Source organism: Oryzias melastigma, linkage group LG12, assembly GCF_002922805.2.
Source record: "Oryzias melastigma strain HK-1 linkage group LG12, ASM292280v2, whole genome shotgun sequence".
NCBI classification, from domain to species: domain Eukaryota; kingdom Metazoa; phylum Chordata; class Actinopteri; order Beloniformes; family Adrianichthyidae; genus Oryzias; species Oryzias melastigma.
The window spans coordinates 14,747,233-14,768,368 of record NC_050523.1 but is presented as its reverse complement, the minus strand read 5'-3'; the positions used below and the strand labels follow the sequence as shown (position 1 = coordinate 14,768,368).

Sequence of the window (21,136 nt, the reverse complement as noted above, 5' to 3'; positions counted from 1 at the left end):
AATGTGTTTCACTAGAGCTTATAAATAAAGATTGATCATTCTATTCATTATGCAGGAGTTCACTGATCTGCTGAGAGAAGCAAACTGCTACCAGGAAACATGGAGCTCTGATAATGTCAGAGAAAACAGGTTTCATGGACATAGAAGCAACATAAACATCTGGAAACATCATTTTTGGGAGTCGATTTTTTTTCTCTCTCTTTTTTTGGAGGTAATCTCTCTCCAACTCCCTAAAATGACTCTTTTGGTTCTCTGTGTGTTCTTTTGAAGGACATTCCGATCAAATTAAATAAGTGTAAAAAGCTGAACAGGCTGCTGGGAGCAGTACAGCAGCTTTTAATGTGGTTGATGAGCAGGATCCTCCAGAAGGGAGTTTTTTGCCTTTGAACGATAATAAGTCGGTCCTAAAAGTGAGTCAGGGAGCTTGATTCAGACTCTTACATTAAAGCTTTAAATGACAACCAGTGGTCTGCAATGAAAAAGATACACAAAAAGTACATTAAATAAACAAATAAGAATGCGGGATTTAAACTAAACATGTCCAGATTTAAAAGCAGGTGTCCAAGAATCAATCCCTGAGGCACTCCTTATCATACAATGAGTACATCAGGTTAAGTTACAAGTGAAAACAACAAAACCACTGGATCTCCATGTCCATCCATATGAAGCTCAGAGTACAGACGATCACGGAGAAGGACTCTCTGTTGTAGCAGAAGCCCTTTAACTGAGAGAGAACAGCTGAAGCCCCTGAAACCTATAAACTTTATCAGTAATAAAATCAAAATGGACATTTATTTTACAAATTACAGCGTCAACCCCAGAAACAAAACAACGCGCATTCAAGAGGACACTTCAAATGAAAAGTCTATGTCAACGCGGGTAAACGTGGCTTTCAGGCTTCTGCGTTTCGTGTTCATGCACAGCTACACAAGTTTTTACTGCAGTTTTTGGGCTCTACATAAAAAATGGACAGGCATTGAATGCAGGGGTGGATACCATTAGGCAAAGTTAGGCGATTGCCAGAGGCCCCCAAAAGTGTCTAAAATAAATTTTACCCCCATTATTTTTTAACTCTGACATTGAAAAGAACACACCCCAAATCAGTGAAATGGCGTAACATCGATCGTGTGAAAGCTTTTTATCCTCCCCTGTCTCTGCAGCAATGGAATATCCCGGTCAACACCAGATTCCCAGATTATTATTTTCATTTTGCAGGCAAAAATCACTTTCTGTGAGTGGACATAATTTGGGCGGGTTTGGGATCGGTTCTGCAGCTTTTAGTTCCTTATTGAAATATGACATGCGGTCAGGATCGGCAGGTGAGGCCCTCAAAAGAGTATAGCTTACTACTAATAAAATAAATGTGTCCACTAACCTGTTCCATAAATGCAATTTGTACGTTTAATCCTAATCATTTCATTTTTATCCTTAAAATTATTTATTTTTGTATATTTCCTGTTCAAATTGAGCGAAGGTTGTGAGGTCTGCTGCAATTTGGAAACGATTTCAGTTCTTAAATGCTTGACACTGATTCTGTCGACTAGTGGTCCAAAAAAGAAGTTATTCCCTGTATAAAAAAAAAAAAAAAAAAAAAAAAAAAGATTAAAACAACCGCGAAAGAAGGTCAAATTTGACTTTTCGCCTAGGGCCCCCAAACTGCAAAGTCCGCCATTGCAAGGATGCTAGCAGGATTAGCTTCACTTTGAGATTTTACCCCCAAACCTCTTCCAGGTAGATAAAGAAGAAGGAGAAGCCCCTCCCTGCCCGTTCAGAGTGAACTCCATTTGTTCTCAAACGCTCGGTGTGAACGTAGCTTTAGAGTCTTTGCACGCTGTGCTTTAAACGTACCAGCAGTGTGTAATCCTTAAACCAGATCTGCTGACGGTTTAGCCTCCGCTGAATATCCAGTGACACCTTCAGCATGTAACCCCATCAGAGCACGGCCCCCACCACCTGGCAGAGCTGACAGACTTTACTTACACCACCCGTTTACCTTCATTTATCCACCAAAACACACTTTATTCCTCATTGTGTCTCCACGACTCAGATTATTACTTAGTTACTGGCGTTTTAAACTTTCATTTTGACGGTTTAAAAGTTACTGTTTCCTTAAAAAAGAAAAAAAAAAAAAGAAAAATGAAGGAGGAGTGCATCACATTATACCAAAGAACAGAGGAGCCATCTCCTCAGACAGCGGTTAAGCGGTGAAGAGCTAATATCAGATCACAAGGAGATGGCAGAACTGACCTGAGCATCTTCTCCTATCGTGTTACGATCACTAATCTCACCGTTACGTCCAAAAATCTTGGAAACTAATCAGACACAGTATCCCAGAGAGCATGTGTGTGTTTGAGCTAAAAATGGCTGCTGACCATGTTACTGTGTTTCATATGGAAACAGGAAGCTGAGGTGGACATAAATCAGATAAATCTATTAAAAAAAGGACCTTGGTGAGTTTAAATGCACATTAGCATTTCTGCGTGTGCCGTTAGCATGACGTGTGTTTTTACTTGTCTAAGCAGAGTTCTATGGCTGTAAAATGAGGGAGTAACATGTCAACCGATATGCTTTATATAAAGTTATTTAGGGGTGGCATGCAGCTGGAGCGTGACTTCAAGTTATCAAAGTCGCTGGTCGACGAAATGTGACTTGAACAGGTGGAGATCAGAGGTCACGTGACCCCGCAGGAGGTTGCTCCAATCCGACGCACAACCATGAACCCAAGACCTGCACTCCACCTTTGCATTTTGGGTTGTTGCTGCCTGCCGGGGGTATTTATAGCTCCGTGAGGCAGGACAGAAAGAGGAGGGGGCGACGGTTGCATAATGCTGACGCTTGTTACCTTCAGCTGCTGCAGGTAGCGGCTCCTCCAGCTCATCAGGCCCCGCCGCTTCTGCGGTCTGCAGTCGCAGCAATCAGATGCATAACTGAGATCCCTGCGGCTGTCATCACCGGGGGGGTGATAATTTTTGAGTTATAAACACTCCGCATGATAGATGGGGGACCTCCGGCGCTCTCCACATTTCTATACGCGGTGGACAAGGCGGAAAATAGCTCATCCCTGACACTGATAACAATGCCGCCATATGTTAGGAGGCATGTTCACCGAGGGAGAAGATGAGGGATAAAAACAGAGCGAGATTTCCATCCACAGATATACGGGCTGCTTTCACACAAAAATATAATTAGCTGGATGAGGAAGGTTTGTTTTCATGTTTGGAGTCGTACAGAAGAGAGGCGACTCGAGGAAATGTCATTACAACAACAATGAGAGGCTTTTATCTTGTTCTCTCCGCTTCAGTACAAGACACTGGCGAGGAAATGAAGATCTGTTTTTCCTCTTTTTCCTTTGAGATACATGTTTTGAGTTGGACAACTTTAAGTTTTAATTTGAGTCACTCTTTCACAACAACACATCATTAGGACATTTCTGTAAACAGTGTTCACGAGGCGTCGAGCTGAAGCAAAACTGACTTATTGTTTTTTATGAAGCAAAAAAAACGTATTCGTATTTTTATGCAATCTAAAACGATTTAAGCTTCCTTAAACCTCCTCCTGTAGTGTCATAAATCAGTGCAAACGACTAGGGAAATTTGAGTAAAATCTGATAAGATCATTAAAAATGGACACATATCAACTATGAATTGTGTTGTTAATCACAAAATATGAATAGAATTGCTGTTAAAATGAATCTTTACATCCAGTTTTTTTATGAAACTCATCCATCCATCCATCCATCTTCTTGACCGCTTTGTCCCTTTCGGGGTCGCAGGGGTGCCGGAGCCTATCCCGGCTACTGAAGGGCGAAGGCGGGGTACACCCTGGACAGGTCGCCAGTCTGTCGCAGGGCCTCAATCACACACACATTCACTCTCACATTCACACCTAGGGGCAATTTAGAGTCATCAATTAACCTATGAAGCATGTTTTTGGACGGTGGGAGGAAGCCGGAGTCCCCGGTGAAAACCCACGCATGCACGGGGAGAACATGCAAACTCCACACAGAAAGGTCCCAGCCGGGATTCGAACCGGGGCCTTCTCGCTGTGAGGCGAGAGCGCTAACCACTTGCGCCACCGTGCAGCCCTTATGAAACTCAATTTCAGAAAATTATAATGTATTAAAAAACTGTCAAGAATGTGTTAATTTTTATATTTTTTTAATGTTTCATCCATTCCAGTTTTACAGAAAAGCTGCTTTCTTTCACTCACTGAGTCTCATCACTTTAGATCCTCAAACAGAAGATCGTCTTTGCTCTCAATGTTAGTTAAGAGAAATTCTAAACTGATTGTGTTTGTTAGCATCTTGATAGGATGCCTTTTTTTCTATAAATCTGGTGGTTGATGGACGTTTTGTGCAAACTTTTAAGGTCAAAGTAAATGAAATGCTCAAAGTGATGTTTGTTTCTACTGTTTGAGACAAACTCGGTCGTAAACTTAAATTAATGTTCATTTAAATAAAAAAAAAAGAAAAATTCTTCCATCCCTGTATTTATGAACATAACCTTACAGAGACAAAAACAGGATTTTAAACCAGCCTGGAAGGATGTTTATTTCTGTTTGACAGTTTAACATGAGCAAATGGGAGACTGACTCGAGTCTTACAAGCCCCTAGTGGTCACCGGGTGAACTGCATTTGGCTCCAGTTAGCAGTACAAAAACCAAAGGATTAGTGCCGGTGTAGTCATGAATAAAAACAGCATCTATTTCAAAAACATCTGATCCAAACCGCAGAAAACTGACTTAAATAATAAAAATGTTTCTTTGATGCTTTTGAGTTCAAAATAAAATCAAACCTTTTGAAACGTTCCATTTGTTTAAATATGAGGCAAAAACATAGTGTTGATTCTTTTTATATTAAAATCATTACACAATGGAGTCTATTCTATCACAATATCCACACTGTGTTAATGTTTATGTCATTGGATGATAAAGCTACGTTTTGGCGTTTAATTAACCAAACATCAGTGCCACTGAGAAGCCTGGAGCAAACAAACAAACAACAAAATTAGACATTAAAATAGAAAAGAACGGTGTGAATTGAACTGGAGCACAGCAGCAGCTAGGAGAAAAAAGGTAGGCAACATGAGTTATAGTTACATAGTAGAAAAATCATCAACAGAAATTCAGTATTTAGCTTTTGATGTTTATTTACAGCCCAGTGCTTTTGGAGCAGTTCTCCTCGGATCGGTCAGACTGCACCGCTTCAAGTTCAGTTAGAGGAACGCTTGATCTTCGGCTGGGGAAGAAGAACAAAAAAAGGTGCAGTTTTCTTTCTTTTAATGTTTCGTTCTGATACAGTGAAGCATAAACTTGATTATTCCCTCTCACAGACACAAGCGTTTTAAGGAACTCCCACTTTCGGTTCTGCCTTACATTCCAGGAGCATTTTTTAAGGGATTTGATGATTTTATACTCTTTAAAAGAACGTAGGTTTTGCATGTTTTAGAAGTATTGTGACCACAAAGAGTCAGAATACAAATATTTCTGACATTTTTCTCCACATTATGGAGCAGAAAGACCTTGTAGCCATTTTTAAACAAAGTTTGAGCATCTAAATCTATCATTTTCATGTTTGATCTGCTTTATGCAGAAGTTTAGGTTAGAAACCATCAGAGGTCCAAACTGCTTTTCAAGTGTGGCGGGATTGATAAAGTTCTGTACACAGTTCTACAGGTTCACAGGCTTCACTTAGTGTTCTCACACATCTGTATTTTAGAATGAACGCACATTTGGCTAGTTTTAAGCTTCTTCGTGCTAAAATAAAAAAAAAAGCCAAACTAACCTCGAGGGATTTCTGATTTCCCCTCATTTGAGAACATTTGTGGTAATAAACCTCCAACTGTACAGAATTCACGTCCTCCTGTCTTCATCGACCTTCATCTTCAGGCTTTGTCAGCAAACTCTTCTTTAGCATAACTTATGAACACATTAGAAACATGCATGCACACACTCATACTCTTAGTGCTTTTTCTTCCTCGCTTCTCTGAGTCCCCCCCGCATACCGGAGATACACAAATCCATTCAATCAGTCTCACAAGACGGACAAAACCACGTACAATAGAAAACAATAAGCTCCCACACACATAAACTCTCTTTACATCAGCAACATTGTGAAAAAGCATAAAAAAACTAACAAAAAAATGAACAAAAAAGTGAAAAGCTTCGTTTTCAAAAGGCGTCTATCAGATCTCGTACCTAAAAACCAAACCAAAGACAGACGGGGAGTTGTTGTTTTGTGCCAGTAGTTTAGGTGGGCGTGTGAAGAGGCTGGAAGTGTTTTCTTCTGGCAGGTCCCTCCAACAGAAACCGCCCATTTCTCCTCCTTCAGCAGTGCTCCTCCTGTGCGAACAAGTACATCGTCTCTGTGGGAAACCCCGTTTTTTTACATCTTTTTGTGGTTTTGTCATCGGTGCTCCCAGGTTGTGGTTTATTTTTGGGAAAAGATTTGGACAGTTGGGGCGACTCTCGTTCAAAACAGTTTTTTGTTACAGAAGAAGAAGAAGACGACCCCCTCAGGTTTAACGGTTAATGCTTAAGGTTCAGTTATTGGCCCAAAGGGGGGAGGGATGGCGAGGGGAGTTAAAAGTGGGTGATCAGGTTAGGCGGTGTCCTTCCCCTGGGTCCCGGTGACGGTCTTGATAGAGCTGAGCGTTCGGTTGAACCAGGTCTTCTTGGCGGCCTGCACCTCATTCAGAGCCAGACCCAGATGGTGCTCCAGGTCCTGACAAGAGAAACAAACAGGAAGATCAGAACCGTATTGCTTTAGTTTAACTCTTTTTTTTTTTTTTTTTTTTTTTCGTTCTGGAGATCAGTTTGCTCCTCCTATATGCTCCTAATATCCTCCTGATATTACAACTCTGGTCGTGTTTGGTTTTGTTTTTTTCTTTGTTCTGTATTTTGTGTACTTTATTTCTGTCAGAGTGGGACTTCTGTGCTTTTGTGGATCTTTGTGTGTCTGTTGCTTTTGCTTCACCTTTGATTTTCTTATAATAAATGTGTTTATCTTTTTACTTAAACTATTATTTAAGGAGTTCAACATTAAACTGACTGAAAGGACGTCAAAGCCAAGAAAAAAAACATCTTTATAAAAGCGGAAACTGCAGAAACAATGTCACAGTAACAAGTAAAAAACTCATCAAAACAGAGTACACCATCTTTCATTTCAACCTGATTGAATTTTTGACTTGTTTTTTAAAAGCTGACCCACTTTCTTTGTCTAAAAAAAGAAAAAAATACCACTATATATTTTTTTTTCAAACATGCAACCTTCTGAAATGCGCTGATCCAGTGAGCTTCATAGTTTGATCCAAACTTTTAAAGAAGAAGAAAAGCCTCAAACTGGATTGAATGAAGTGTTTGGGATTACCAAACCTCCCCGATAGTTTTGCTCTGCTATCAAATGTCGCCTCAGAACTGCAGCTTCACCTCCAGATATGTGTCACATTTACAGACGCGGTTTACCTGGATTTTGCACTCCGCCTCCACCAGCTGTAGTTTGGTCTGCGCCAGCTCCAGCTCCATCTCCCTCAGCTGGTTCTTTAGGCTCTCCTTCTCCTCGTCCGTCTCCTCCGTTCCCCCGGCGGGCGCCGTGGTTACGGCGGGCCGCACACGCCCCTCCTTGTTGAAGAGACTGCTGCACTTCTCACAGCCTTCAACTTTGGACTAAAGGAGGAGTTGAAAGATGGAGGTTGTTTAACTCTACAGATCTTTAGGTGAAGAAATCAGGAGTTAAATGATGGAATACCTACTCAGAATTATAGTGTTTTTATAAATTAGGTCAAAATTTACAGCAACATTATCAGGAAGTAAAATACTGCAGAATAAAAAGCTTTTTTGAGCTGTTAGCTCGCCATGATGGAGCTTTCTGCCAAAATGGCCGTCCTCCATCTCCAGTCTGGACTAACAGGCAGCGAGCCGTGCTCTAAAGTCGTGGCTCTGCTCAAGGCTTTCTGGCTCAACAGCAAACTCTCCCCAAAAAGCTTCGTCTTCACTGCCAGCAAAGACAAAAGGATGAAGACACTTCTCAACAGAGCTGCCAAGTCAAGGGTGGACGAGCTTCTGTCCATTTCAGGACCTTCAGGAGAAGCTTGATCCAGCTTAGAGGAACCAGGTTGGGAATGACTTAAAGTACCACTCGGACCGTCTTTGTACTGTAAAAGTGTACTGTAAAGTACTGTAGAGTACTGTAAAAGTGTTTACAGTGTGAAAAAGTGTTTCCATTCTTTGTTTTCTAGGACATAGTTTCTGCAGAGCAGCAGTAGTTCATTAGAAATTCATCTGAGTTGTAGGCGGGACCATTTGCAAGGAGCAACCCCGCCCCCATTCCCCTCACCATAGCAGAGCGAAGCAGAGAGCTTGTGGCGTATTTTATCTTATTTAAACATCGATTCACAACAGTTTGAATAAAGAAATACTCAGCTACATTTCTTTCACACATGTCCTCCATCATCAGAAAAATGCCACAAGAATTGGAGTTGACCTTTAAGTGTTAAATTATGGTGCAGATAACTGATTATTCAGAGAAGACTTTATAGCAACAAACTGCAGTAAAGCTTCTGATAATAATCAAAGATCTAAATTGTGATGCACAAGACCTCATAAATGCATTTCTGGACAATTGATCCCCAGACTTCCTCGCTCCGCGACCAAATGTGTTCCCGCGTGTTTGCAAAGCTTCAAAGCTTCAAAGAAATGCCAGCGACTCACTCGGATTTTCTCCAGCTCCCCTCTGGTGGCTGTCTGCTGCTTCTCCAGGCGTTGGCTCAGCTGGGAGCAAATCTGCAGAAAACAGGAGCTAACGTGAGATTTGTTCGGCTCGATCCGGAGTTCAGCTCCGCTCGCTCGACACGCCGGAAGGCGTCGGAGCAGCTCTGATTGTTCCAAGATGCTGGGAGAAGGCGTTTGGGCTCTTCACATTTATGGGTACTTCCAGGTAATAGTGAGGCTCTGTTGATCACGGTTGATAAATAGCACACAGACACAGTGAGATTAGTCTTCCTTGTCTTCCTTGTTGCAGCGAACACTTTAAATTTTGTGGATCAGAAGTGAAGCAATTATCAGCGCCGGTCATCCGTCATCACCACATCCAGATTCTTATCCTCCTCGTCTGACTAATGACCATTTATCCCCCGGTGAGCGCTAATCAGCTCCGAGCCCTTTCTCCTTTTCTCTGCTTTTACTTTAAAAATAGCGTTAATGTGAGCCTTCCACCAGGGACCTCCTGCCCTTCTCTTCTTCTGCAGATTTAGTTCTTTTTTTAAAAAAAAAAAAAAAAAAAAAGGTTGAAAGTCAGATACCGAAGAAGAAGATGGGATTTTTGTTTACCAATTTAAGGGCATAAATGGCTTGATTAGACCATCTGCAGACAAGCTGAGAAGGATTACAGCATTTTAATAAAAATTCTGGATGAAAAGGATTTTATTTATTTTTGTGTATTTCACACAGCTGTCACTAATATTAAACATGAATCTTGCCAGATAGTTGAAGCTGTGAAACAAAACCTTTTCTGTTTTATAATAAGTATTCACAGAATAATTTAAGTTTAAATCTTTTTTTTAATAATTCATGAAATAATGGAAAACGTCCTGTTTTAAATTTTATGCCTGAAGTCATTTTTTTTTTCCAGAGTTATTAACACATTCAACTCCAGACTGTCTGATGTAATAAAGAGAATTCATTTTCTGAATATTTTACATGTTGAATGACACTTGAGTTTATCAACTTTAAGTTTTAGCCACTAGCAAACGTTTTGTTCTTTAGAAATACTTTCTGAAAACTTATTTGCATTATCTGGGTTAGAAAATGAGAAAAAAGTCTAAACGTGTCAATCAGCTGAATGCTGCGTTCTCTTTTCCTCACTTCTCAGTTGGTGTTTTTCTTCCCCTCCATCCGTCACTCCCTTCCTTCCCGTCATAAAACGGACTATTTTTGACAAGGTCCCATTTTCACACTCAGCTTTACTTAGCGGCGCTCTCAACCGCCTGCCAGATATTTGAGGCTGCGCTCACTTACGCTGCACACTCTGTCTGGAGCGTGATAGCTTTTGTTGTCAACTCCCGACTATCAACAGTATTTTTAGACTCAGGTGAACTCCAGGTCTGAGTCCAAATGAGCCTTTCTGCTATTTCTGTCGGCGCCGGCGGGCGGGGGGAGACGAGCGAGGAGGACGGTTGCGTAAGTTCTCCGTGCTGATTAGAATAGCGTACCATCTGAATATGTTTATTTTTAAAAATTAAGCGACACGATGAGATCTGAGGGAGATTTCAAGCAGATGGAGCTTTAAACTCTGAGTTCAGCTCGGGGACAAGCTCTAAAAATGGGTTATTTCTACTTCACAGCACATTCCATTTTTGAGTCTCTTTTAACAAAGACCTTCACCTTTTCCTGTAATAGCTGAAGATTGATGGGAACTTTATTGTGAAAGGAATGAAAATTGATACGGATGAAAAGACAGAAATGTACCAACTACTATACATCTAAAGAGAGGAAAATAGGACATTTTTTAAAACATATTTGACACTATCTGGTACAAAAAGAAAAAAGGAGAAGTTGATTTGCATGTTAGCGGTGAAATGGACACTGATTTCCCTCATTTATAAAATATGAGTTAGCATAAAGAGAGAAAACTCTCATTGGGACAGAAAGGTCAGATATTTTATGAAGTTAACTGTCAGGTTTGCACAAATCTCTGGAGGACTTTTGTTCTTCTTTGCAAATCTTCTCCAAGTTATTAGAGTTTAAGGATAGAAAAGCAACCGATCAGTTTCCTTCAGAAAGTTCTGTGGGATTAATCAGATTAGGATCTCTAATCTAATAGCAATATAAAATACTTTTGGCACCTGAAATTCCTGATTGTTGACAGAAAAAAATGACAAGAAAATATCCCTTCTAATAAAATTACTTTTTTTTTCAGATCTTTAGCATAATTTTTCTCCCCAAGTAGAATTACAAAATAAAAAAATAAAAAAAATAAAAAATCACAGATTTCTAATAGAATCCCCCTTTTTCAGAAACAAAGAAAACCAGAAACATGGAGGCAGAAAACAAGAAGCAATATGTCAGGGGTTGATAGACAGCCAGTTGTTTGTCTTAAAGCAGCTGGTGTAAATGTTGTAGCTGGAAAATGGACGTCTCTCAGTCTGAGAGGCTGACAGGCAGCAATTTCAAAGAGGAGAACAGTGAAACAAAAAGGTGAGCTGCTATTAAATGGCCAAGAAAACAGCTTAATATGCTCTTCGGATGGATGGGTACCTCAGATCTCAAACTAAAATGGAGAAATGGGCACAAAACTAAGACGCGTTTTGTATCATTTTTCCACTTTTGTGTTAACATGAAGCCCTAAAGAACAAAGATTTGAGCAGAGTTTAAACAGACAAGAACGTGCTGGAATGAATATTTCCTGATCTTTTCAGGCTGTGTTTAATTATTATAAACAAATTGAAGGTCATTTCTAAGACATTCGCCTCTTGTTCTTGTATGAAGAAGGGAATAAACTGTATTTCAAAGCTTCATACTTTTATCACCTGCAAAGTTGCTCATACACATGAGATGGAATGTGATTCTGGATATCTGTTTGAATAAACTAACTGTATTGTGGTTTTATTTTCGAAAAAAAAACCCAAGTTCTTATTTCTCTAGTGAAAGAAAATTGAGACAGATTTTATTTGTTCATTGAAATCAGTGCAAACTAAACTATATAAAAACATATCCTCAATCTGAATTAAAAAGTTGGATTTATAACAATTTATCGAACAGAAAGTTAAACAGAAAATGCTACAAAAAGTTTACCTGTTTGTATTCCCCAATGATGGAACCGTTCTTCTTGATCTCAGATTCCGACTTATCGAGCTCCCGTCTGCACATCTCCTTCAGCTGCAAAATACAAAGACTTTAAATGGCAGAAAACATGAGACAGAATTCATCGCACAACACTTTGATGGCAGGCGGCTGTCGCAACTGAACGCCAGGAGCTTCTGGCCGTCTCCTGCCCTCAACACAACCTCCGATCAAGAACATGAATCAGTGAAAGATGCACCTCTGCGCCCGACAAGACAGGAGACGCTTGGAGGACGCAGAGGGCGGCAGGTCTTCCTCCTGCCTCAAAGGAATTCATACTATACAGAAGAACATACACACCCAGTGAATACAGAGAGGCTGTTAACCTTCTAAGTCTTTTATTTGTTATAACTCAAAGGATAAGTATGTCAAAAGAGGCCTCCATATATTAAATGTTGAGACTTTAACTGTTTTTGCATTGAGGTGCAGCATGTTTTTAAACAGTAACCATGTGAGGGATCTTTCTGAAACTAGAGAGTCAAACTGTTACTAGTCAGTGTTTAGTAACAGAGCAAAGATGGCGCGTTATCCCCTCCTACCTGAGCAGACTCCTCTTCCAGTCGCCTCTTCTCGTCCTCCGAGTCCACCAGCTTCTGTTTGGTCAGCAGCAACTCTTTATTCAGGGCGTCTGCCTTCTCCTCAGCCTGACACACACCAGATAAAAGACCCCCAATGTGGATAAGGTCACTGAGAGCTACGCTCGTCCTATTTTCCTCTGTACTTTTTCAAGGTAGGTCAAAGGAGTTCTACACACCAGTGTGTGGGTTTAGACCAAAAAAAAAAGATAATTTTGCTTGTAAAAGACTGTAATTATTGACTGCACCAGCTACGCCCCTCCTGAAAGCCGTCCCACAAAGCCCCTCTTTCCCTTCAGCTTACGTTGTCGAGGTCTTTTCTCAGGGCGATCTTGCTGCTGACTAGTTCGTGCGCCAAGTCGTCGTTCTCCTGCTCCAAGCGCATGTTGGCCTCCTGCAGGCGTCGGTTCTCTCGCTGGGGACGGAGAAGGAAAGCAGAAGAAGAAAGATAGTTGGAGAAAGTTCAAGAAAGACGAGGGGGGGTGAGAGGAAGAACAAAAAAGGATGACTCAGGAATGAGAGAACCAAAAATGAGGAAACGAAGACGGTCCATCACAAAACTCCTTTTTAGCTCCGGACATTATCACAATAATGTACAAACAAGACTGTGAGAGTGCAAAAGAGCAAAGTGATCACATGACACAACAGCAGCCCTGGATGAGCTTTCTGTAATGGTTAACAGGCCATAACAGGTTCTGCATCCTAAACAGAAACACACAGATGCAGAAAAAGCTCCACCGTTTCCTCCAGGAACATATGCGTACTCTGATACTCTTTATATGATAAGATCAAAGATAACAAACTGCATTTACGTCCACAACTGTACTACAACTCATTTTAGTTCGATGGTTATGGTAACAGGTTACATTTTTTGTACAATCAGTGTGCCGTAGGATTTTTTTTTTTTAGGGCTATTATGTTTCCAAACCCAAATACGCCACATTTGGTTACCTCATATCTCTCAATCGGGGCTTCCTGCTGCTCTTGTTGCTCCCGTATGGTGTGATACTCTTTCTCAAATTTCTTCAACTTCTTCTGGCTGATCTGTTGGACACAGAAGGAGTAAAAACTTATTATCGATCCTCAGCACAACATCCCCGAAAATATCACTTAAACCTTAAAAGTAAGTGTAGAATGTAACAATAATGTATTAAAACATCTTTGGAGGAAAGAAAAGTGCATTTTATTTCACATTTTTAGCACTGAAATGACCATAAGTCTCGCAAATGCATTCTGTGACTTTATAAAAATCTACTCAAAGTAGCTCCTTTCATACATTTTACACCAAAACATAATCTTAAATATTCTTTTGAGACCATTTTTCTTATGATTTATCACTGGAGAGGGTCAAAAATAGAAGAAAACTATATAGAAAACAATAATCATGTCATCCATCTACTTTGTCATCTACTCAATCTTTAGAGGCCTTAGATCAAAAATGTTTCAAATATATATATATATATATATATATATATATATATATATATATATATATATATCACATTGTTAATAATTAAAATACAATTTCTATCTTCAAAAGCGTGCAAAAACAATAAGACTGTCTGCTCATCTGCAGCCTAAAAATATATATAACAAAGACATTTTTAAAAAGTCTTTGTTGAGATGATAAAAATAACAAACAAACATAAAAGATGTAACTCAACAGAAAAGAAAATCAACACTGACATAATTGTATTCATATTCCCAGGTGGATTGGCAGAGACTCGCTTTAGAGGTTGAAAGGGAGGAGAGGAAAAGGGAAGATAAAAACTGCCGTCTGTGGAAAGTCTTGACTGTACGGCGCTACGCATGCCTGCAATTCCTAAATATTCACTGGAAAAACAGCTAAGACTGATTGGTGCTCTGCTGGGAAAAAAATCAGACTAAAAGACATCCTTCATCACCAGAACTGATGAAGACACAATTCCTCCAAACCCCTTTTAGCTGCAGTGTTCAAATACTAGATGCACATCCTGAATGACAAATCTGGGCCTTAAAATGACATCAAAAACAATCTCATATGATGATTTAAATCATTCACCATATTATTATTAAACTTAATAATAAAATGCATAAATGCTGAGTTTAGGAAAAATGAACCATGATTTAATATGCTAAAAAAAGATGTGGAGGACATTTGGCTCATTTGTTTTTGGTGCTTTAGCTCCACACCAACACTGTGAATCAAATCAGAAAATCCAAAAGCGCCAACCAGATCTGTCATTCAGTCAAAGGGCAGCATCCATCAGTCAATGAGGCCAGCAGTAATCTGGTTTGGTAATCCTACTCTAGTAACATCCAAGCCTCAGATTAGCCCACCACCATTACAGCAGACACTCAGGTCAATTTGGAAAATGGCTTCCTGGAATTGTTTTTTTTTTTTTTTTCATTTCAAAACACTCAAAAATAATGTGCACATTTTACTGAAAAAACTAACTGCACAATAAAATAGAAGAAATAATACTGTGAAAAAAGCATTTTTGTTTTCTCTGAACTGTCACCAAAATCTGCTGTTTCTGCTCTCCTAGTTGTTTACAGCGGTGTTTTCTTTTCCAAAGATGCTCAAGTTTTTCTCCATTTACCTGAGGACCATAAACAGGAATTCTTTCCTGGTCAAAATGATCTCAACAATTGGAACATTTTAAGTGGGCCAGACCGTAAAGTGGGCCAGACTGAACAGACCACGTCAGGACAGAAGCTTAAACATTTAAGAGCAGGATGTGTGTGGCCTGTGTCTGTTTGAGTGTGTTCACTTAATCTCTCACCACATGGCTCAACAGTGACCCCTACTGAGACAGGAGCAGTAGTGCTGGAGCGTTTAAAAGCTAGTTGACTTTTTGTCCTCTATTTCAATTTCCATCATTCCAAATGTAATAAAGTCTGTGGTTTTCCGCAGATGTTTACAGGTCTGAACTTAAATTGACAGCTCAGATGTTTTCCTGAAGGAAGCAAGCAGGGATCGGTTCTAATATACTCTGCTACAAACTCACCTTCATGCTGCAGGCCAGTTCCATCAGTTTCTTGGCGTTTTCCTCAGAGCGGTACCTCTTTGGGACCGGGACACGAAAGAACTTGAGTGCACCTTCAAAGTCCGATTGGATTAGATCGTCTTTTGACGTCTGAGAGAAACGTGGAATCAGAACTGACAGTTACATACACAGAAGAGCAGTTTTAAAAAAGTTCTGGCATTAAAGACCCATTCTGATCATCAGTTGATATTTTAGAAAAGTGTTCCCAGTAGTCTTGATTATTATGACAGTTTCTGCAGTTCTGGGCGGGATGATTGGCATTGATTAAGCCCGCCCAAATTTAAATTATCCATCTGTTTACAAGTTCTCCTGCTGGCTTACAGCCTCTTACAACCCCAACCTAACATTTCCAGTGCAACAAAAATGGTGAGTACTGTTACAGCTATTCAGTTGTATAGTTTTGAGCGAGGAAAACAAAGACGTACACTGATGTAGTCATCTAGAAGTGGATAAATCAAGTTCTATGTCACGGTTACACACTTTTCCAACAACATTTTATTTTTTTATCTGCTTCTGATTCACAAAAATTTGAATACAGAAATTGTGTTTATATGTGTCCCCCATCATCAGAAAATGCTACAAGAACATGTTAAACACACGATTTGCATCAGAGTGAGTCTTTAAGTAGTGGACTAACCTTCTACATAGAGTTATCTTTAGAGTTTATTTAAAAACAAAATAAAAAAAAGAGCTAAAAATTTTGGGGGGTTATTTAACACTTTTTCTTACCTTTAGAAGCGCCAAGGCTACATTAAAAATCACACTTATTCCCTGAAAAGCAAAAAACACAAAATATTCATTAAAAAAATTATGTGGTTTTCCTTATAATAGCTACACCTTTGAGAATGTGTATACAGGAAAACCAACCAACATCACATAACATTACTCATGAATTCTTCCTTTTTCAATGAACATTAAGTTGATGAAATACCATTGAAGTTTATCAATTGTTGTTTTTTCTTTTCAAATATGTTTTACAGCTTTTTAGATGTACTTAAAAGCTATCCTAATTCAGAAGCTGAACTGTTTTAATGCAACAGTGACTCAAAAATATGTGTTAATATAGATGATAGACAAAAATGACATTTTATCACTAACCTCACACAGTAGCAAGTCAATTATATGGAAGACCATGTAGAGAGGGAACTTGGCGGTGAAGAGGGTGAGGAACCACTGAGAAGCATACATATGAGCCTCCAGGCCCACATTCAGGAAATGGTTGTATAGATCTGGAATACATTCCTAATAAGAGAGAAGGAAAGTGGTGGAAGTGGGAAGAAGGCAATGAATACAAAGGAGGGTGTGGAGGTGAAGAAGAAGTCAATACTTTTCAGATTGCAGAGAGGTGCAAAAACATTTTAAGAAAAAAAATAAATTGGTCAGCACTAATAAGATGCAACAGTAAAGATGTTGAGCTGCAACACACGGACCTGCATGAGTCTCTCCAGCTGGAAAAACTTGCAGTGCAGATCTTCAAAGTTCTGTTTGAAAAGGTCCCTGAGCCCATAATCAAACATGATCTTCACCAGGACACTAAAAGCTTGCTCCTCTGGCATCTGAACAGAACAGACAGAATCAATCAGCTGTTGACCCGCCACATAAAACAGATTTTACTTTAGATCCCTAAGTAAAGATCTAAATAAAAATATTTATAAAGCTTTAAATAAATCTTCTTTTAAAAGTGTTTCCTGTATGACAACCTTTCCACACTAGGGGGCAGTATAAGCACCCCATGACTAGACTACACTTGTCATAAAGGGAGCCACAAAGAGTTGAGAGATTCATCTGACCTTAAAGGACTTCAAACACAAAGATTACACTTAAAAAGTCTGAGTGCTGGGAAAAAAGGGGATTAAAAACAGCCAAGTTATTCTCCCAGGAGATAATGCGGTCAAAGGAAAACTAAACAGGCCTTTTTAGACCTTGACACTGTTTGAAAGATTTGGGTTTTGCAGGACGTTGGTATGTCAACTCACGTGCAGGAGCAGCACTGCAGCCAAGAAAGACTGTCCCTGGCAGTACCCTATCTCTTCATCATAAACAGAGTAAGCCTGAAAGAGAGGAAAGCAGAAATATGCTCAGTAAAATGAGCTTCAGGGAGGATTTAAAGGCTTTGTTTGGGTAAAGAAAACAATACAAAATTGACAACTTGTTTGATTTGAATATTCAAAAAGTTTAACCCATTTTCAAAGTGTTTTAGGAAAGGAATACAACATTTTGTCCAATATTTAACCTGTTTTACAGACAAATAGTCATTTTTTTAAATTGAAATTACAAAAACTTAATTTAATTATAAAATGACAAAAGTCCTCATTAAAAGTACTCACACTCAACTAAAGATTTGGAACCATTTTTTATAAATTTGAGCTACAACTTAAACAAAACGAGGGAATCCAAGACAACAGTTGGAATGGCCTACTGAACTACAAACACAAATATTGAGGCCATTCAAACTGGACAAATACACGGATCAATACATATGCAAAGGAAGGGGAGGGGAGGAGGAGACTGAATTATTCAGAAACACCTCAGGAGCTACTTGTCTGTGAGGAGATGAATGCCCTCACTAGAGTTATGCATAATGAATGACGTAAAACTGGAAGCTGTGAAAATACTGCAGTGAGGCCATTCAGGACACATTATAGGAAGATGTGTTCAAATGTGTGCATCAATGGAATAGAGATAGTTTTGTGGATAGTTAAAAGTGGACATGTGTTTATTAAATTAATGTAGTTCAGATGTTAAGGTCGTTCACACCTTAAGAACATGTTAAACGTGGGTTCTTGAGCGCACATATAGCACATGATCTTCACACTGGCCAAGCAGGGAGGGGCTTCTTCATCTTTATTTTTTTTCTATTGTTCACTAGCGCACGTCTGCCACCTATAGTTGGAAGATGCTTGGTGCATAAAGGAAAAGTGGTGCAAACCTCGCAAATTTAGCTACAGGCTTTTCCTAGTACTGATGACGTCATCAAGTGAGAGTAATGTCTGAATTTAAATGACTGAATTCCTTCACTACTCATGCACTATATAGTGCGTTTGCCATTTTGTAGTACTGTCTAAATCTATAATTCTAAAACTGAGTGCCCTAGAATTTCCCAGGAGTCTTTGCGAAAAACTAGTGTGCATCAATGCTCAGTACTTAAGCACAATGCATTGCGGTTAAACAATTTTTTTGCAAATAAAAAATGTCTAAATGTATTTTTTTAAAACAGACCATCCACATTTTCATCATCAGAACACAGTGGATTCAAAAAGAGACAAATAGAAACGTGCGTTTACGTAGACTTTTCTTTGGAAGTGGCTGCTTGAAAGCGTGTTGCCGAGGGTGGTGTGAACAAAGCTTGGAGTTCAGATTCTAAGCAGGCATTTCAAGGAGTGATGAGACATGTGAGCAGCACTAACAATCCAAAGGCCACCCACAGCACACCAGTTGGTCTGTGTCGTGCCAACAGCACCACAGGGGTCTCAATGCATTCCTGGCTCCTCTCAAAAACTCTTTACAATCAGTACTCGGGCCTGGCTAACAAGTATGCTGGTACAGTATGGGACAGTGTCACTCCTACTGTCCATGAGATCTGTCACAGGTCAAGCTAACAACACCGCTATCCTGTTCTCAGGACCAAGGGAAAGGGCCGTAACACTAGTTTCCATGAGACAGCACTGGAGTAACCCAGCTAGCAAAAGAGCCGTACTCTGAGAGATAAAAGTTACATTCTCATAGCTTAACTAGTTTAAATACCTGTTTAGCATCCAAATTGAATGCTTATAGTCAAAAACAGCACCCAATGCTTGAATTGAAACTTTCTAGTCCTCCAAACAGGACTAATTACACACACTGTGCTTCAGTGTATACATGTAACTGAAAACCTATCTTGCTTTCTCTATACAGATTGTAATGAACTCTCTGAACCACCCAGTGACAAGAGTTAATTAATGAACAGAGCCGCTAAGTCTTACATTTTCTTCACAAAGTTGTAATGAGTTCCACTGTAAAGTGTGTCATTTATACAGTAATTACACCATATTTCTCAGAAGGTCCTGATTCAATTTGACAGCACATTTTTCAGTGTGGTTCTGGCAAAAAACATCACTGTTCCATTAGATCCAGCTTGAGTTGTTTCAAAATAAATATTTGTGTTTAATGCTAATTATGTGCTTCGATTAAACAAATTAAAAAATATTCTTAAGGTTGTTGTTCTGTCATAATAGATTGTGTCTTCTAACAACAATCTGATCTTTTTTTATTAAACATTTTAAAACATCTTGCAAGAAATTTGAAACAACTGGGTGGAAATCATATAATGCTGAGACTAAATACAAATAAATAATTGTACTAATGTCTTATTCAACAGACTTCACGTCTTCCTACAGAGAAATGGGCATACTCCATCATTTTTTCTATAGATATATGTCATTCAAAACCAGTCTTTTCTTTTTGACTTCAGCAGATCAGGACAGTTGCTCTTTTTCAGCTTGGGGAAGTCACCCAACACACGAGAAACTTAACGTTCACTCTGGCGAATCCTTAATGAAATTTGTACTCATCTGGCATGGATTAAGATGAGTTCCAATAATTGGACTTCATTTGATTATTTGGCCTGTTTGTTTTCCATTTGAGATGACTTCATAAAAACTGCTGTAGTTATGCACATGGACAGATGCGTGCGCAGCATCTTCTCACTTCTAAATCTAACTAGACCTCAAAGAAAAACAACATCTGTTGTACGGGTTCGGTATGGCACCTTGCAGATCTTGTAGAGGGAGTCTTGCCCATCTCCTCCAGTGTCTTTGAAGTAGTCGTGAGCAGGGAACGTCCTGTTAATGTCCCTGGTGATTGCACTGTCCTGGGGAGACTCCTGTAAAGAATACAAGCAAAAAAAAAAGGTTATAATGAGCTAAAAAGGGTGGCAACGATTGAGCCCATTTTATGTCATATATTTTAATTATCGTTGAATGTAACTGAGGAGAACATTTCAACAGAAATGCAGGAGTGGTTGGTGCTTTACTGCATACAGTAGTCCAAAAAGCAGAAGGAATTCAGAGTTTCAGGCAGGGTGAATTACTGGCACAGAATGTTCTCTTCTTCCATACAAACTGTCCACACCGCCATGTTTCTGTTATGTTGACAACTCTGATTTGAATTTCAGTCCGTTTTGGAACATCACTGGTAATTCCTGAGTTAGAAAGATTTAGGTCCATAAGGCCAATAAACAATAGTGCTAGACTTTAACAGACGAAGGAAAACATAGATTGCACTTTTGAAAATGTGCTTTGGAAAATAAAATGTTTAGTTACATTAAAATATATTATAAACCATTTTGGTTTGTTCCCTATATTTTTTAATGATTTGTAATTGTCTCTGAATAACCTGAAAGAGAGCAATTTCACTTTTTTAAGTGTGTTTTGATGGCATACTTGGCATAAAAACCCAACCCGAGAAAAGGTTTCAAGTACAAATACAAAGCCATTTGGAGGTCATTTGTTCACAAACAGCCAGTATATTAAATTATTTAAAGATGAACAAAAATGGTCTGAAAAACACAGGAGGACCACACCATTACAAACTGCAACCAAGCATGTTTTCCATTCATCATTGCCCTACTCCAGCAGATTACCTGGATCAGTTGTCTCCAGCCGATTACTACATGTAAAAGCAAGAGAAAACTGTGACCCTCAGTTTCTTCCCTATAGT

At 39.3% G+C, this 21,136-nt stretch overlaps 1 protein-coding gene across 4 annotated transcripts in view; it reads right to left on the bottom strand.

The window, feature by feature from the left end:
• Positions 1-4,523: 4,523 nt before the first annotated feature.
• The window catches only part of LOC112162889 (rab GTPase-activating protein 1), a 54,658-nt gene continuing 38,045 nt past the window's right edge, over positions 4,524-21,136 (bottom strand). For 3 of the 4 annotated variants that reach the window (XM_024298852.2, XM_024298853.2, XM_024298855.2), the window contains 13 exons: positions 20,187-20,300; positions 17,416-17,490; positions 16,870-16,995; positions 16,538-16,681; positions 16,169-16,210; positions 15,401-15,529; positions 13,362-13,454; positions 12,715-12,825; positions 12,375-12,479; positions 11,788-11,871; positions 8,707-8,778; positions 7,462-7,662; positions 4,524-6,721 (listed from right to left, as the gene is read on the bottom strand). In XM_024298852.2, the coding sequence (XP_024154620.1) occupies positions 6,599-6,721; positions 7,462-7,662; positions 8,707-8,778; positions 11,788-11,871; positions 12,375-12,479; positions 12,715-12,825; positions 13,362-13,454; positions 15,401-15,529; positions 16,169-16,210; positions 16,538-16,681; positions 16,870-16,995; positions 17,416-17,490; positions 20,187-20,300 (1,419 nt within the window). In that variant the 3' untranslated portion in view covers positions 4,524-6,598. The remainder of the gene's footprint in view (positions 6,722-7,461; positions 7,663-8,706; positions 8,779-11,787; positions 11,872-12,374; positions 12,480-12,714; positions 12,826-13,361; positions 13,455-15,400; positions 15,530-16,168; positions 16,211-16,537; positions 16,682-16,869; positions 16,996-17,415; positions 17,491-20,186; positions 20,301-21,136) is intronic. The other variant, XR_002922179.2, reaches the window with a different exon arrangement.